This window comes from Eubalaena glacialis, chromosome 8 (genome assembly GCF_028564815.1).
Source record: "Eubalaena glacialis isolate mEubGla1 chromosome 8, mEubGla1.1.hap2.+ XY, whole genome shotgun sequence".
In the NCBI taxonomy this organism is placed as follows: Eukaryota; Metazoa; Chordata; class Mammalia; order Artiodactyla; family Balaenidae; genus Eubalaena; species Eubalaena glacialis.
This window is the reverse complement of record NC_083723.1, coordinates 117,978,403-117,996,783: the sequence shown is the minus strand read 5'-3', so window position 1 is coordinate 117,996,783 and position 18,381 is coordinate 117,978,403. Positions and strand designations below refer to the sequence as shown.

The 18,381-nt window shown below is 38.1% G+C and overlaps 1 protein-coding gene across 1 annotated transcript; it reads right to left on the bottom strand.

The window, feature by feature from the left end:
* Window positions 1–17,218: 17,218 nt before the first annotated feature.
* On the bottom strand, window positions 17,219–18,148 carry LOC133096526 (olfactory receptor 2A2-like). The gene has a single exon (XM_061198136.1). The coding sequence runs from the start codon at window positions 18,146–18,148 to the stop codon at window positions 17,219–17,221; it is 930 nt and encodes a 309-aa protein (XP_061054119.1).
* Window positions 18,149–18,381: the final 233 nt, after the last annotated feature.

Sequence of the window (18,381 nt, the reverse complement as noted above, 5' to 3'; positions counted from 1 at the left end):
GAAAACCATAATTCAAAAAGAGTCATTTATCACGATGTTCATTGCAGCTCTATTTACAATAGCCAGGACATGGAAGCAACCTAAGTGTCCATCGACAGACGAATGGATAAAGAAGATGTGGCACATATATATAATGGAATATAATTCAGCCATAAAAAGAAACAAAATTGAGTTATTTGTAGTGAGGTGGATGGACCTAGAGTCTGTCATATCATACAGAGTGAAGTAAGTCAGAAAGAGAAAAACAAATACTGTATGCTAACACATATATATGGAATCTAAAAAAAAAAAAAAAAAGGTTCTGAAGAACCTAGAGGCAGGACAGGAATAAAGACACAGACGTAGAGAATGGACTTGAGGACACAGGGAGGGGGAAGGGTAAGCTGGGACGAAGCGAGAGAGTGACATGGACTTATATACACTACCAAATGTGAAATAGATAGCTAGTGGGAAGCAGCTGCATAGCACAGGGAGATTAGCTTGGTGCTTTGTGACCACCTAGAGGGGTGGGATAGGGAATGTGGAAGGGAGACGCAACAGGGAGGGGATATGGGGATATGGGGATATATGTATACGTATAGCTGATTCACTTTGTTATACAGCAGAAACTAACACAACATTGTAAAGCAATTATACTCCAATAAAGATGTTAAAAAAAAAAACCACACACACACAGTAAGAAAATGAATAACTCAATTTAAAAATGGGCCAAAAACCCTGACAGACAGCTCTTCAAAGAAGATATGCAGGTGGTAAGTAAGCATATGAAAAGATGCTCCACGTCTATATCATCGGAGAAATGCAAATTAAAATAACAATGAGATATCACTATACACTTAGTAGAATGGCTAAAATCCAAACATGGGCAACGCCAAACACTGATTAGGATGTGGACCAAAAGGAACTTTCCTTCATTGCTGAGGGAATTCTTTTTCATTCATTGCAACATGGTACAGTCACTTTGGAAGGCAGTTTGATAGCTTCTTAAAACACTAAACATACTCTTACTATACAATCTACCAATCGCACTACTTGGTATTCACTCAGAGGCAGTGAAAACTTATGTCCACACAAAATCCTGCAAACAAATTCTTATAGCAACATTATTCACAATTATCAAAACTTGGAAGTAACAGTGATGTCCTTCAACAGGTGAACAGTTAAACAAACATCCATACAACGAAATATTATTCAGTGATAAAAAGAAATGGTTTATCTGCCACAAAAAATATGGAGAAAATTTAAATGAATATTGCTATGTAAAAGAAGCCAATCTGAAAATGCTACATATTGTATGATTTCAACTATATGACATTCTGGAAAATATAAAACTATGGAGATTTTTAAAAGATCAATGGTTGTCAGGGGTTTTGGGGAGAGAGAGAGGAAAGAATTGGTGGGACACAGCAGATTTGTAGGGTTAGTGAAACTATTCTGTATGATGCTGTAATGGTGTATATATGTCATTATACATTTGTCAAAACTGATGGAATATATAATGAAAAGAGTGAACTCTAATATTAACTATGAAATTTTGTTAATAATAATGTATCAATATTGGCTCATCAGTTTTAACAAATATACCATATATATTGCAAGACATTTATAAGAAACTGGGGAGGAATGAGGGTGTATATGGAACTCTCTGAGCTTAGCACTCAAATTTTCTATAAAACTAAAAGTGCACTAAAAATAAAGTCCATTAGAACTTGAATCAAGATGGTAGAGTGGGAGGACTCGGAACTCACCTCCCCCAAAAAACTCATCAAAAATATATCTACATGTGAAGCAATTCTCACTGAAAACTAACTGGAGGCTAGCAGAAAGACTCCTGTACAACCAAGGCTGCAAGAAAGATCCATACAGAATCAGGTAGGAAGGGAAGAGAGGCAAACATTCAGAACCTGTGCCCCTCGGAGGGAACTCAGAGGAAATGGGAGATTACACAGGTGAAAACCCTCTCTGGGGAGTGAGCCGTCAGAGCCACATACTGGGCTCAGAGGTTTGACAAAGGGAAGACAAGCCCCCTTGGCTGGTTGGAGGGCCCGGGGGAAGCCTAAACTCTGCTTGTGGGGAGTACGAACGTTTCTTTGCTCCGGAAGCAGGGCAGAGAGGGTGGATTGAAATCAAACGAGTGTCTGACTGGTTTCCTGAGACCAGGCAGGTGCCCAGCATAGCCTGAGCCAAGCAAACACTCCAGCACCAGAGTGAGAACTGCCATGACCAAGGAACAAGCTTAGCCATGAGGTGCTGTGGCAGCTCAAACCCTAAGCAGCATCTGAACCGGGAGGGGGCAGCCATTCCTGGCTACTCCACTGGTGGTGCATCAGAGGCAGTCTGGATTTCTGACGGTGGTCAGACAGCCACAGCCTGTGCCCTGACCCTTGCCGAATACCCACACCAGCCCCTCTTGCTCCAGCACTGCTTCCCTCTGGGGCAGGCGTGATGGTGCTGGGAAGAGGAAGAGCACACACTTAAAGGGAAGTGAGTCAGCTCAGACTCAACCCCCAGGGCTTCTGCTCCAGCAATCTGGGACTCGACCCTGTCCCAGATAGGGTGGTGATGGTCACTAAACAGAAGGGAAGCCCTACCTTACACCTGGCTCCATCCCTAACCTGTACCCGTGAGTCTGTTTCTGTCTTGTTATATACATTTGTTGAATTTCTTAGATTCCATATATAAGGGATAACATTGAGTATTTGTCTTTCTATGACTTATTTCATTAATCATAATAATCTCTACGCTCATTCACATTGCTGCATATGGTAGAATTTCATTTTCTATGGCTGAGCAATATTCTATTGTATATATATACCATAACTTCTTTATCCATTCATCTGTTAATGGGCACTTAGATTGTTTCCATTTCATAGCTACTGTAAATAATGCTGCTATGAACATTGGGGTGCACATATCTTTTTGAATTAATGTTTTCCTTTTCTTTGGATAAATACCCAGTAGTGGAATTGCTGAACTGTACGGTAGTTCTATTTCTAATTTCTTTTGAGGAAACTCCATACTGTTTTCCATGGTGCCTGCACTAATTTACATTCCCACCAACAGTGTGTTAGGGTTCCTTTTCTCCACATCCTCACCAACACTTGTTATTTCTTGTCTTTTTTGATGACAGTCATTCTGACAGGTGTGAGGTGATATCTCATTGTGGTTTTGATTTGCATTTCCCTGATGATTAGTGATGTAGAGTATCTTTTTACATGTCTTTTGGCCATCAGTATGTTTTCTTTGGAAAAAATGAGAATTCAGGTCCTCTGTTCATGTTTTAATTGGATTGTTTTTTTTTTTTTTTGATATTGAGTTGTATGAGTTCTTTATATGTTTTGGTTATTAACCCCTTATCTGAAATATTCTTTGCAAATATCTCCTCTCATTCAATAAGTTGCTCTTCATTTTGTTTATGCTTTCCTTTGCTGTGTAAAACCTTTTTATTTTGATTGGGTCCCATTTATCTATTTTTACTTTTGTTTCCTTTGCCTGAGGAGACAGATCCAAAAAGTATTACTAAGACCTATTTCAAAGAGCTTACTGTCTATGTTTTCTTCTATGAGTTTTATGGTTTCAGGTCTTACGTTTAAGTCTTTAATCCATGTTGAGTTTATTTTTGTATACGGTATGAGAAAGTAGCCCAGTTTAATTCTTTTGCATGTAACTGTACAGTTTTTCCAACACCACTTTCTGAAGAGACTATCTTTTCTCTATTTTATATTCTCACCTCCTTTGTCATAAATTGACCATATGTGAGCAGGTTTATTTCTGGGCTCTCTATTCTATTCTATTGATCTGTGTGTCTGTTTTTGTGCCAGTACCATAATGTTTTGATTATCATAACTTTGTATCAGTAGTATAATCCGAAGACAGGGAATGTGATATCTCTAGCTTTGTTTTTCTTTCTCAAGACTGATTTGACTATTTGGGATCTTTTGTGATTCCATACTAATTTTGAATTATTTGTCCTAGTTCTGTGAAAAATGCCATGATGTTTTGAGGGTTTGCATTGAATCTGTAGATTGCTTTGGGTAATATGGACATTTTAACAATATTAATTCTTCTAATCCATGAAAATGGGATATCTTTCCATTTATTTCTATCATATTGAATTTCTTTCATTAATGTTCATAGCTTTTGGAGTACAGGTCTTTCACTTCCTTGGTTAAATTTTTCCTATTTTTTAAAAATTCTTTTTGATGCAATTGTAAATGGGATTTTTTCTTGATTTCTGATAGTTCATTATTAGTGTGCAGAAACTTAACAGATTTCTGTATATTAATTTTGTATCCTGCAACTTTACTAAATTCGTTTATTCGTTTTTTGGTGGAGTCTTTAGGGTTTTATATATATAGTATCATGTCATCTGCAAACAGTAGCGGTTTTACTTTTTCCTTTCCAATTTGGATGCATTTTATTTCTTTTCCTGTTTTGATTGTGGAGTCTAGGTCTTCCAGTACTATGTTAAAGAGAAATTGTGAGAGTGGGCATTTTTGTCTTGTTCCTGATCTTAGAGGAAAAGATTTCAGTTTTTCACCACTGAGTGTGATGTTAGCTGGGTGTTTGTCATAAATGGCCTCTATTTTGTTGAGGTATATTCCCTCTATATCAATGTTGTTGAGAACTTTTATCATGAAAAGATGTTGAATTTTGTTTCATGCTTTTTCTGCATCTATTGAGATGACCATGTGATCTTTACCCTTCATTTTGTTAAGGTGGTGTCTCATGATGATTTATTTGTAGATATTGCACCCTCCTTGCATCCCTGAAATAAATCCCATTTGATCATGAGGTATGATATTTTTTATGTATTATTTAACTCTTTGTTAATATTTAGTTGAGGCTTTTTACATCTATATTAATCAGGTATAATGACCTGTAATTTTTTTTTTTTTTTTGTAGTGTCTTTGTATGGTTTTGGTATCAGGGTAATGCTGGCCTTTTAGAATGAATTTGGAAGTGTTTCCTCCTTTTCATTTTTTTGGAATAGTTGGAAAAGGATAAGTATTAACTCTTCTTTAAATATTTGGTAGAATTCCTCTGTAAAGTCCTTTGATCCTGGACTTTTGTTTTGGGGAGTTTTTTTTTATCACTGATTTAATTTCATTACCAGTAATTGATCTGCTAAGATGTTCTATTTCTTCTTGATTTAGGCTTGGAAAATTATATGTTTCTCAGAATTTTTCATTTCTCCTAGGTTATCCAATTTGTTTGTGTATAACTGTTTGTATTATTCTCTTATAGTTTGTTTTTCGGTGATATCAGTTGTAACTTCTCTTTCATTTCTGATTTTATTTATTTAGGCTCTCTTTTTTCTTTTTTTTTAACATCTTTATTGGAGTAAAATTGCTTTACTATGTTGTGTTAGTTTCTGCTGTATAGCAAAGTGAATCAGCTATATGTGTATATATATCCCCATATCCCCTCCCTCTTGCGTCTCCCTCACACCCTCCCTATCCCACCCCTCTAGGTGGTCACAAAGCACCGAGCTGACCTCCCTGTGCTATGTGGCTGCTTCCCACTAGCTATCTATTTTACATTTGGTAGTGTATATACCAAATGCTACTCTCTCACTTCATCCCAGCTTACCCTTCCCCCTCCCCGTGTCCTCAAGTCCATTATCTACATCTGCATCTTTATTCCTGTCCTGCGCCTAGGTTCATCAAAACCATTTTTTTTATATTCCATATATATGTGTTAGCATACAGTATTTGTTTTTCTCTATCTGACTAACTTCACACTGCATGACAGACTCTAAGTCCATCCACCTCACTACAAATAGTTCAATTTCATTTCTTTTTATGGCTGAGTAATATTCCATTGTATATATGTGCCACATCTTTATCCATTCGTCTGTCAGTGGACACTTAGGTTGCTTCCATGTCCTAGCTATTGTAAATAGAGCTGCAATGAGCATTGTGGTACATGACTCTTTTTGAATTATGGTTTTATCAGGCTATATGTCCAGTAGTGGGATTGCTGGGTCGTATGGTAGTTCTATTTTTGGTTTTTTAAGGAACCTCCATACTGTTCTCCATAGTGGTTGTATCACTTTACATTCCCACCAACAGTGCAACAGGGTTCCCTTTTCTCCACACCCTCTCCAGCACTTGTTGTTTGTAGATTTTTGACGATGGCCATTCTGACCACTGTGAGGTGATACCTCATTGTAGTTTTGATTTGCAATTCTGTAATGATTAGTGATGTTGAGCATCCTTTCATGTGATTGTTGGCAATCTGTATATCTTCTTTGAAGAAATGTCTATTTAGGTCTTCTGCCCATTTTTTGATCGGGTTGTCTATTTTTTTGATATTGAGGTGCATGAGCTGCTTGTAAATTTTGGACATTAAATCTTTGTCAGTTGCTTCGTTTACAAATATTTTCTCCCGTTCTAAGGGTTGTCTTTTCATCTTGTTTATGGTTTCCTTTGCTGTGAAAAAGCTTTTAAGTTTCATTAGGTCCCATTTGTTTATTTTTGTTTTATTTCCATTTCTCTAGGAGGTGGGTCAAAAAGGATTTTGCTGTGATTTATGTCATAGAATGTTCTGCCTGTTTTCCTCTAAGAGTTTGATAGTGTCTGGCCTTACATTTAGGTCTTTAATCCATTTTGAGTTTATTTTTGTATACAGAGTTAGGGAGTGTTCTTATTTCATTCTTTTACATGTAGCTGTCCAGTTTTCTCAGCACCAGTTATTGAAGAGGCTGTGTTTTCTCCATTGTATATTCTTGCCTCTTTTATCAAAGATAAGGTGACCATATGTGTGTGGTTTTATCTCTGGGATTTCTATCCTGTTCCATTGATCTATATTTCTATTTTTGTGCCAGTACCATACTGTCTTGATTACTGTAGCTTTGTAGTATAGTCTGAAGTCTGGGAGCCTGATTTCTCCAGCTCCATTTTTCTTTCTCAAGATTACTTTGTCTATTTGGGGTCTTTTGTGTTTCCATACAAATTGTGAAATTTTTTGTTCTAGTTCTGTGAAAAATGCTATTGGTAGTTTGATAGGGATTGCCTTGAATCTGTAGCTTGCTTTGGGTAGTATAGTCATTTTCACAATGTTGATTCTTCCAACCCAAGAACATGGTCTATCTCTCCATCTGTTTGTATCATCTTTAATTTCTTTCAACAGTGTCTTATAATTTTCTGCACACAGGTCTTTTGTCTCCTTAGGTAGGTTTATTCCTAGGTATTTTATTCTTTTTGTTGCAATGGTAAATGGGAGTGTTTCCTTGATTTCTCTTCCAGATTTTTCATCTTTAGTGTATAGGAATGCCAGAGATTTCTGTGCATTAATTTTGTATCCTGCTACTTTACCAAATTCATAGAATAGCTCTAGTAGTTTTCTGGTAGCATCTTTAGGATTCTCTATGTATAGTATCATGTCATCTGCAAACAGTGACAGCTTTACTTCTTCTTTTCCGATTTGGATTCCTTTTATTTATTTTTCTTCTCTGATTGCTGTGGCTAAAACTTCCAAAACTATGTTGAATAATAGCGATGAGAGTGGGCAAACTTGTCTTGTTCCTGATCTTAGAGGAAATGGTTTCAGTTTTTCACCACTGAGAACCATGTTGGCTGTGGGTTTCTCATATATGGCCTTTATTATGTTGAGGTAGGTTACCTCTATGCCTACTTTCTGGAGAGTTTTTATCATAAATGGGTGTTGAATATTGTCAAAGCTTTTTCTGCATCTATTGAGATGATCATATGGTTTTTATCCTTCAAGTTGTTAATATGGTGTATCACACTGATTTGTGTATATTGAAGAATCCTTGCATTCCTGGGATAAACCCCACTTGATCGTGGTGTATGATCCTTTTAATGTGCTGTTGGATTCTGTTTGCTGGTATTTTGTTGAGGACTGTTGCATCTACGTTCATCAGTGATATTGGCCTGTAGATTTCTTTTTTTGTGACATATTTGTCTGGTTTAGGTATCAGTGTGATGGTGGTCTAGTAGAATGAGTTTGGGAGTGTTCCTCCCTCTGCTATATTTTGGAAGAGTTTGAGAAGGATAGGTGTTAGCTCTTCTCTAAATGTTTGATAGAATTCACCTGTGAAGCCATCTGGTCATGGACTTGTTTGTTGGAAGATTTTTAATCACAGTTTCAATTTCAAGGCTTGTGATTGGTCTGTTTATATTTTCCATTTCTTCCTGGTTCAGTCTCAGAAGGCTGTGCTTTTCTAAGAATTTGTCCATTTCTTCCAGGTTGTACATTTTATTGGCATAGAGTTGCATGTAATAATCTTTCATGATCCTTTGTATTTCTGCAGGGTCAGTTGTTACTTCTCCTTTTTCATTTCTAATTCTGTTGATTTGAGTCCTCTCCCTTTTTTGCCTGATGAGTCTGGCTAATGGTTTATCAATTTTTTTAATCTTCTCAAAGAACCAGCTTTTAGTTTTATTGATCTTTGCTATCATTTCCTTCATTTCTTTTTCATTTATTTCTGATATGATCTTTATGATTTCTTTCCTCCTATTAACATTGGGGATCTTTTTGTTCTTCTTTCTCTAATTGCTCTATGTGTAAGTTTAGGTTGTTTATTTGAGATTTTTCTTGTTTCTTGAGGTAGGATTGTATTGCTATAAACTTCCCTCTTAGAACTGCTTTTGCTGTATCCTATAGGTTTTGGGTCATCGTGTTTTCATTGTCCTTTTTTTCTAGGTATTTTTTTTACTTCCTCTTTGATTTCTTCAGTAATCTCTTGGTTATTTAGTAGCGTATCACTTAGCCTCCATGTGTTTGTATTTTTTACATTTTTTTTCTTGTAATTGATATCTAGTCTCATTGCATTGTGGTCGGAAAAGATACTTAATATGATTTCAATTTTCTCAAATTTACCAAGGGTTATTTGTGACCTAAAATATGATCTATCCTGGAAAATGTTCCATGAGCACTTGAGAAAAATGTGTATTCTGTTGTTTTTGGATGGAGTGTCCTATAAACATCAATTAAGTCCATCTTGTTTGATGTGTCATTTAAAGCTTGTGTTTCCTTATTTATTTTCATTTTGGATGATCTGTCCCTTGGTGAAAGTGGGGTGTTAAGGTCCCCTACTATGATTGTATTACTGTCGATTTCCCCTTTTATGGCTGTTAGCATTTCCCTTATGTATTGAGGTGCTCCTATGTTGGGTGCATAAATATTTACAATTGTTATATCTTCTTCGTGGATGGATCCCTTGATCATTATGTAGTGTCCTTCTTTGTCTCTTGTAATAGTCTTTATTTTAAAGTCTATTTTGTCTGATATGAGAATTGCCACTGCAGCTTTCTTTTGATTTCCATTTGCATGGAATATCTTTTTCCATCCCCTCACTTTCAGTCTGTATGTGTCCCTAGGTCTGAAGTGGGTCTCTTGTAGACGGCATATATAAGGGTCTTGTTTTTGTTTCCATTCAGCCAGTCTATGTCTTTTGGTTGGAGCATTTAATCCATTTACATTTAAGGTAATTATCGATATGTATGTTCCTACTACCATTTTCTTAATTGTTTTGGGTTTTTATTTTTTAGGTCTTTTCCTTCTCTTGTGTTTCCTGCCTAGAGAAGTTCCTTTAGCATTTGTTGTAAAGCTGGTTTGGTGGTGTTAAATTTTCTTAGCTTTTGCTTGTCTGTAAAGGTTTTAATTTCTCCTTTGCATCTGAATGAGATCCTTGCTGGGTAGAGTAATCTTCATTGTAGGTTTTTCCCTTTCATCACTTTAAATATGTCCTGCCACTCCCTTCTGACTTGCAGAGTTTCTGCTGAAAGATCAGCTGTTAACCTTATGGGGATTCCCTTGTATGTTACTTGTTGCTTTTCCCTTGCTGCTTTTAATATTTTTTCTTTGTATTTAATTTCTGATAGTTTGATTACTATGTGTCTTGGCATGTTTCTCCTTGGATTTATCCTGTATGGGACTCTCTGTGCTTCCTGGACTTGATTGACTATTTTCTTTCCCATGTTAGGGAAGTTTTCAACTAAAATCTCTTCAAATATTTTCTCAGTCCCTTTCTTTTTCTCTTCTTCTACTGGGACCCCTATAATTCGAATGTTGGCATGTTTAAAGTTGTCCCAGAGGTCTCTGAGACTGTCCTCAATTCTTTCCATTCTTGTTTCTTTATTCTGCTCTGCAGTAGTTATTACCACTATTTTATCTTCCAGGTCACTTATCCGTTCTTCTGCCTCAATTATTCTGCTATTGATCCCTTCTAGAGAATTTTTAATTTAATTTATTGTGTTGCTCATCATTGTTTGTTTGCTCTTTAGTTCTTCCAGGTCCTTGTTAAACGTTTCTTGAATTTTCTCCAGTCTATTTCCAAGATTTTGGATCCTCTTTACTATCATTACTCTGAATTCTTTTTCAGGTAGGCTGCCTATTTCCTCTTCATTTGTTAGGTCTGGTGGGTTCTACCTTGCTCCTTCATCTGCTGCATATTTCTCTGTCTTCTCATTTTGTTTAACTTACTGTGGTTGGGGTCTCCTTTTTGCAGGCTGCAGGTTCATAGTTCCCATTGTTTTTGTTGTCTGCCCCCAGTGGATGAAGTTGGTTCAGTGGCTTGTGTAGGTTTCCTGGTAGAGGGGACTGGTGCTTGTGTTCTGGTGGGTGGGGCTGGATCTTGTCTTTCTGGTGGGCAGAACTGCATCCGGTGGTGTGTTTTGGGGTGTCTGTGAAGTTAATATGATTTTAGGCAGCCTCTCTGCTAATGGGTGGGGTTGTGTTCCTGTCTTGCTAGTTGTTTGGCATGGGGCATCCAGCACTGGAGCTTGCTGGCCATTGGGTGGAGCTGGGTCTTAGCATTGAGACAGAGATGTCTGGGAGAGCTCTTGCCAACTGATATTATGTGGGGCTAGGAGGTCTCTGGTGGTCCAATGTCCTTAACTCAGCTCTCCCACCTCAGAGGCTCAGGCCTGATACTTGGCCAGAGCACCAAGACCCTGTCAGCCACACAGCTCAGAAGGAAAGTGAGAAAAAAAAGAAAGAAAATAAATTTTATTAAAATAAAGAAATTTTTTTAATTAAAAAACAGAGAGCAACCAAACCAATCAACAAATCCACCAATGATAACAACCGCTAAAGACTATACTAAGATAAACATAAAAATCAGAAACAAATCAGTCGTAGACAGCAGACCCCAAGTCTACAGTTGCTCCCAAAGTCCACCACCTCAATTTTGGGATATTTCGTTGTCTATTCAGGTATTCCACAGATGCAGGGTATATCAAGTTGATTGTGGGGATTTAATCTGCTGCTCCTGAGGCTGCATGGAGAAATTTCCCTTTCTCTTCTTTGTTCGCACACCTCCTGGGGTTCAGCTTTTGTTTTGGCTCCACGTCTGCATGTAGGTTGCCCTCAGGCATCTTTTGGGAAGTCTGAGGTCTTTGCCAGCATTCAGTAGATGTTCTGTAGGAATTTTTCCACATGTAGGTGTATTTCTGATGTATCTGTGTTGAAGAAGGTGATCTCCATGTCTTACTTCTCTGCCACCTCGAAGGTCCGAGAGCCCTCTTTCTTTTTTTCATGATGAGTCTGGCTAAAAGTTTATCAAGTTTATCTTTTCAAAGAAACAGATTTTAGTTTCATTGATCTCTTTTATTTATTTATTTATTTTTGTCTCTATTTCATTAAGTTCCACTCTGATCTTTATTATTTCCTTCCTTCTACTAACTTTGGTCTTTATTATTCTTTTTTTAAATTTATTTATTGTTATTTTTGGCTGTGTTGGGTCTTCGTTGCTGCACACGGGCTTTCTCTTGTTGCGGCGAGCAGGGGTTACTCTTCGTTGTGGTGCACAGGCTTCTCATTGCGGTGGCTTCTCTTGTGGCAGAGCATGGGCTCTAGGCATGCAGGCTTCAGTAGTTGTGGCACGTGGGCTCGGAAGTTGTGGCTCATAGGCTCTAGAGCGCAGGCTCAGTAGTTGTGGCTCATGGGCTTCATTGCTCCATGGCATATGGGATCTTCCTGGACCAGGGCTCGAATCCGTGTCCCCTGCGCTGGCAGGCAGATTCTTAACCACTACACCACCAGGGAAGTCCAGTTTCTTTTTCTTTTTCTAAGTCCTTTAGGTGTAAAGTTAGATGAGATTTTTCTTGTTTCTTGACACAGCCCTGTATTCCTTCTTTAACTGCTTTTGCTATGTTCCATAGATTTTGAAAAGTTGTGTTTCTATTTTCTTTCATTTCAAGGTATTCTTTTTATTTCCTCTTTGATTTCTTCATCGACCTTTTGGTTTTTTAGTAGCATGTTGTTTAGTCTCCTTGTGTTTGTATTTTTTCCAGTGTTCTTCTTGTAATTGATTTCTAGTTTAATAATGTGTGGTCAGAAAACATGCTTGATATTATTTCTGTCTTCTTAAATTTAGTGAGACTTGTTCTGTAGCCTAGCATGTGATCATCTCCTGGAGAATGTTCCATGTGCACTTGAGAAGAATGTGTACTCTGCTGTTTTTTGATAGAGTGTCCTGTAGATATCTATTAAGTTCATCTTGTCTAAGATGCCATTTAAGGCCACTGTTTGTTTCTCTATTGATTTCTTTCTGGATGACTTATCTATTGATGTAAATGGGGTATTAAAGTCCCTGCTATTATTGTATTACTGTCAATTTCTCCCTTTATGTCTGTTAATATTTGCTTTTAAAGTTAGGTGTTTCTATGTTAGTTGTATATATGTTTACAAATGTTTTATCATCTTCTTTGATCATCTCCTTTATCATTATGTAATGCCCTTGTCTTTTGTTATAGACTTTTTAAAAAGTTTATTTTGTCTGATATGAGTATTGCTACCCCAGCTTTCTTTTCATTTCCATTTGCATGTAATATCTCTTCATTTTCAGTCCCTGTGTGTGTACAGTTCTGTCGTGGGTCTCTTGTAGGTAGCATATAGATTGGCGTTTTTTTGTTGGTGGTGGTGGTTTTTTTTTTTTTTTTTAATCCATTCAGTCACCCTATATCTTTTGACTGGAGCATTTAGTCCATTTACACTTAAAGTGAATATTGATAAGTATATAACTATTGCCATTTTATTACTCATCTTCTGGTTGTTTTTGTAGGTCTTCTCACTTCTTCTAGTCTCTTCACTTGTGGTTTGATGATTTTCTTAGTGCTATGTTTGGGTTCCGTTCTATTTGGTTTTTTGTGTGTATCTATTGTAGGTTTTTGGTTTGTGCTTACCATGGGGTTTTTATATATATATATATAATTTGTTTTATACTGATAGCTGTTTAAGTTCAAACATATTTTAAAAGCTCTACATTTTTTACTCCCTTTCCCACAAGTTTTATGTTTTAGTATCATATTTTACATCTTTATTTGTATCCCTTAACTGATTATTTTAGTTATATTTGATTTTATAACTTGTCTTTCAACTTTTATACTACCTTAAGTGGTTGAGCCATTGCCTTTCTTTTTAAGTTTTTTTTTTTAATTTAAAAATTTTTTTGGCTGCACCGAGCAGCATGTGGGATCTTTGTTCCTTAACCAGGGATCAAACTGTTGCCCCTGCATTGGAAGCACAGAGTCTTAACCACTGGACTGCCAGGGAGGTCCGATCCACTATCTTTACTGTATATTTACCACTACCAGTGAGATTTTTCTTTCATATATTTTCTTATTTCTTGTTACGGCCTTTTGTTTTTCACTTGAAGGTTATTTAACATTTCTCGTAAGGTTGGTTTAGTGGTGATGAACTCTTAGTTTTTGCTTGTCTAGAAAATTCTCTTTTCTTCAATTCTGAATGATAACCTTGCTGGGTAGCATATCCTTGGTCATAGGTTTTTCCTTTCAGCACTTTAAATATGTCATGCCACTCCCTTCTGGCCTGCAAAGTTACTGCTGAAAAATCAACTGATAGTCTTATGGAGTTTCCTTTGTATGTGACTTTGTTTTTCTCTTATTGCCTTTGAAATTCTTTAAATTTTGCTATTTTAATTTTGATATGTCTTGGTGTGGATCTCTTTGGGTTCATCTTGCTTGGGACTCTCTGTGTTACCTGGACCTGGATGTCTGTTTCCTTTAGGTTAGGAAAGTTTTCAGCCATTATTTCATCAGGTACATTTTTTGCCCCTCTCTCTCTTCTCCTTCTGGGACCTCTATAATGTAAATGTTAGTACACTTATTGTTGTTTCAGAGGTCCCTTAAACTAACCTCATTAATTCTTTTTTCTTTTTGCTGTTTTGATTGAGTGATTTCCCAAAGACTCTTCTGTCTTCCAGATCACTTATGCATTCTTCCATATCACCTAATGTGCTGATGACTCCTTCTAGTGTATTTTTCATTTCAGGCATTTTGTTCTTCAGCTCTGATTTGTATTTTTTATATTATCTAATTCTTTTTTGATGTTCTCACTGAGTTTCCCTATTCTATTCCTGAGATCAATGAGCATTTTTATAACCATTGTTTGAACTCTTTCTCAGGTTAATTACTTATCTCCATTTCATTAGGGTTTTGAGTTTTTATCTTGTTCTTTTATTTGGAACATATTCCTTTGTCTTCTCTTTTTGTTCGACTTTGTCTCTGAAATTAGGCAAAACAGTTTCCTATCCCAGTCTTGAAGGCATGTCTTGTGTGGGAGCCTCCTTATGCAGTCTACATGTGCCCAGTGCCTTTGTGCAAGAACTGGATGTGACACAAGTATGGGCTGAGGCTTTTCTCAGGGCATGATGGGTTAATCTTCTTGCAGGCGTTAGAACTGGAGCAAGGGATGGGTGGGGCTAGAGCTAGAGTCTGATGCAGGCTGAGGCTCCTTTTGGGGCACACTGGGAGCCACTGCCTCAGTGAGGAGTGGGCTGGATCCAGGGGACTAGACCCAGGGCTCATTGTGGGCTGGGGCTTCTCCTGGATCACACTGGGATTACGATTTTGGTGGGGGTGGGGCTGGAGCCAGAGGGATTGGAGCCATTACCTGATGAGAGCTACCAGGGTGTGCTGATGGCCACTACCTTGGCTGGGGTCAGACCAGAGATGGAATGGCTGGAGCCAGTGTCTGATGAGAGTTGCTTCTTCTCCTGGGTTGGGGGGCGGGCACTGGTGACCACTGCCTCAGTGGGAGATGTGGCCAGAGCCAGAAGGGCTGGAGCTGCCACCCATGTGGGCTGAGGTGGGGGCACACTGGGGTGGTCTTGGCAGGCTGGCCAAAGCACCAGGCACTTTTCATTTTGCTGCTCCTGCACTGAAACTGGGAGGAAGCAAGTAAGCACCCTTTCACAGGGAAGTCTAGATTTCCTACGGCCCTCAGGTTCTCCCAGTCATAAGCCTCACTGGCTTTCAAAACCAGCAAAGGAAGATTTTCTTGCTAGTGCTGGACCCCAGGGCTGGGGTACCCAACATGGTGCTTGAACTCTTTGCTCCTTGGGGAGAATCCCTAGCTTGTGATATCCTCCTCCTCTTCCAGGATGCCCACTGGCTGTGTGGGTCCCAACTAGATTGCTTCTCTTTCCCTCCTACATGTTTGGTGTAGCTTTTTCTTTATATCTTTGGTTGTAAAAATGTTATTCTTCTACTTCAGTGTGTTCTCAAAGAGAGCTCTTCTATATGTAGTTGTAGTTTTGGTGTGTTCATGGGAGATGAGCTCAGGGTCTTACTACTCCACCATCTTGAACCTGCCCCCTAACAATTTTTAAATGTACACTTCAGTGACATTGTCATTAACACTGTGTGCAACCATCATCAATATCCATCTCCAGAACGTTTTCACCCTAAACTGAAACTCTGTACCACTTAAATAATAACTCCCCATTCTTGCCTCCTAGTCTCCTGTACTTCATGTTTCTATGAATGTGAATATCCTAAATATATCTCTTTTTCTGTCATTCTAGCTAAGGGTTTGCCAATATTTTGAGTTTCTCAGGAAACCAATTCTTTGTTTCATTGATTTTTTTCTACCAATTGGCTGTTTTTCTATTCTCCACTTTACTTATATATGTTCTAATATTCATTATTTTTTTCCTTCTGCCTTCTTGGGGTTGGTTTTTCTTCTATTTCTAGTTCAGATGTAAAGTGAGGGTGTTGATTTACAATCTTTTCTCTTTTTAAATTCATGAGTATGCTGCTATAAACTAACTTCTTAGTACTGCTTTTGCAGCATCCAATTTTTGGTATCTTATGTTTTGTTTTCATCTGTCTCTAGCTAGTTCCTAATTTCTGCTCCTGAGAACATCTAACCAATTTTTCAATTCAGTTCTAGAATTTCTATTTCATTCTTTTTATATTTATAGTTTTTATCTCTTTGTGATATTTTCATTTTGTTCATGTATCATTTTCCTCATTTTGTTTAGTTGCCTATTCATGTTTTTTAGATTACTGAACAATGTTAAAATGATTATACTGGATTCTTTGCCAGGTAATTCATAAATCTACATTTCCTTAGGGGTGGTTTCTTGAGATTTATTTTGTTCTTTAATTGGTCCATGTTTTCCCTGTTTCATTGTATACCTTGTGAACTTTAGCTGAGTTGTGGGCTTTTGGAAAAACAGCTACTTCTCCTAGTCTTTACCGACTGACTTCGAGAAGGGGAAGATCTTCAGCAATTATCCCTCCTAGAGATTCTGGGAACCTCTCCAACCTTCTCTAGGGATGCAGCTTCTCTGAGTTGGTTCATGTATTTTCTCAGTTAAAGATGTTTGCCCAATTTTTTCCTGAAGCCTTTAAAGACTTGCCTGGTGTTTGTCTGAAATGCTATGATCTCTTTATAGCCGTAAAAAGTAGGTGTGCTTGACATTTTTCTCAGTGGCCCCAACAAGGAGTCCAAACTGGCATTGCCATCAGTGCTCTGAGTCAGGCAAGACAACTAACAAACCCTCAGCCACTCCTTGAAAAGCTACAAAGTAGTATACATGGTCATTTCTTCACTTTCCCTCTTGAGGGAGAGCTGGGAGTTGGGAATTTTCTCCTGATCCTGACACACTGTGCCAGGGAGGGAAAGTAGTTACAGGAGGTAAAATGTCATAAATCTGCCTAAACACTTACTGTATCTCTTCTTGGCTTTGTGCTTGTCTGGGGCGATGCAAGCTATTATCTGACTTCTGGTGTTTTCACAAAGGAAATTTGGCCTTTATATTGTTGTCTTCACTGAGGAACAATGGTTTAGGGATTCCTCTTCTGCCATCTTGCTGATGTTACTCTTGAGTCATGCTCATCATTAAATCATGCATCTTCTTGGGGAATTTTCTAGAGTTTTTTACACCAGCAATCACATCTCCTAAGGGGAAAAATTCACTGAACCAAAATTGTATCCTCCTTCACATTGTCCTCTTTTTCTGCAATACTCTGTGGAAGGCAGCCTTAACTTGAGCATTCCTTAGACTGTAGACAAGGGGGTTCAGCAATGGGTTGAAGAGAGTGTAAGACAGGAAAAGGATTTTCTGCTGCTCCTCTCGTTGACTATTGTCAGGGACCAAGTAAACCATCATGGCTATGCCAAAGTAGAACCCAACCACACAGAGGTGGGAGGAGCAGGTGGAAAAGGCTTTCTTGTGGCCCTCCTTTGACTGGATCTTCAGGATGGCCCAGAGGATGCTCACATAGGAAACCAGCATCAGGGAAAATGGTCCAACTAAGATAAACACACCATCAGCAAAGAGGAACATTTCATTGATCCAGATTTCACCACAGGTCACTTTGAGGACAGATCGGGTTTCACAGAAGAAGCGGTTCACATTCTGGGGCCCACAGAAGGGCAACCTTAGAAAGAGACTTACTTGTACTAGGGCCAGTGAAAATCCACATGCCCAGGAAGTGATGGCGAGGAACGTGCACATTCTCCAGGTCATGATGACAGTGTACTGGAGGAGAAGGCTGATTGCCACATACCTGTCATAGGACATCACCAACAAAATCAGGCACTCTATGGAAGCAAAGCTCAAATTAAAAATCATCTGCATAGTGCATGAGACAAATGAGATAGTTTTTTTGTGTTTCACTAGGTTTGCCAGCAAATTGGGCAAATTGCTGGAAGCATAGGATATGTCAATTATGGCCAGATGAGAAAGGAAGTACATGGGGGAGTGCAGTCTGGGGTCTAGGCAAATGAGTCCCAAGATCACGCCATTTGCCAGCAGCTTGAAAGTATATAATAGGAAGAAGATAACGAAGAGGAACAACTCCATGTCTTCACTGAGCTGGAATCCCATCAGGATGAATTCTGTGATCCATGATTGGTTGCCTTCCATTCCTAATGACAGTCTATAAAGGACTGAAGTGTGATGGAAAGGTCAGAGCTGGATAACAATGAAAACTGGAGTTATTTATCTGAAGTGAATTCGGAGGAAGCTTGTGTGCTTGTCCCTATATCGCTGAGTTTTTTCTGCAATGTTTCTTTACCTTTTTGTTTTCTTACTTTTTTTATTGTGAAGTAATTCAAATTTTCAGATAAGTATCAGGGATTATAAACAATACTAGTATA

What these genes read in the sequence shown, in the direction of transcription:
- LOC133096526 (XM_061198136.1), bottom strand. Translation starts at nt 18,148, where the DNA reads ATGGAAGGCAACCAATCATGGATCACAGAATTCATCCTGATGGGATTC.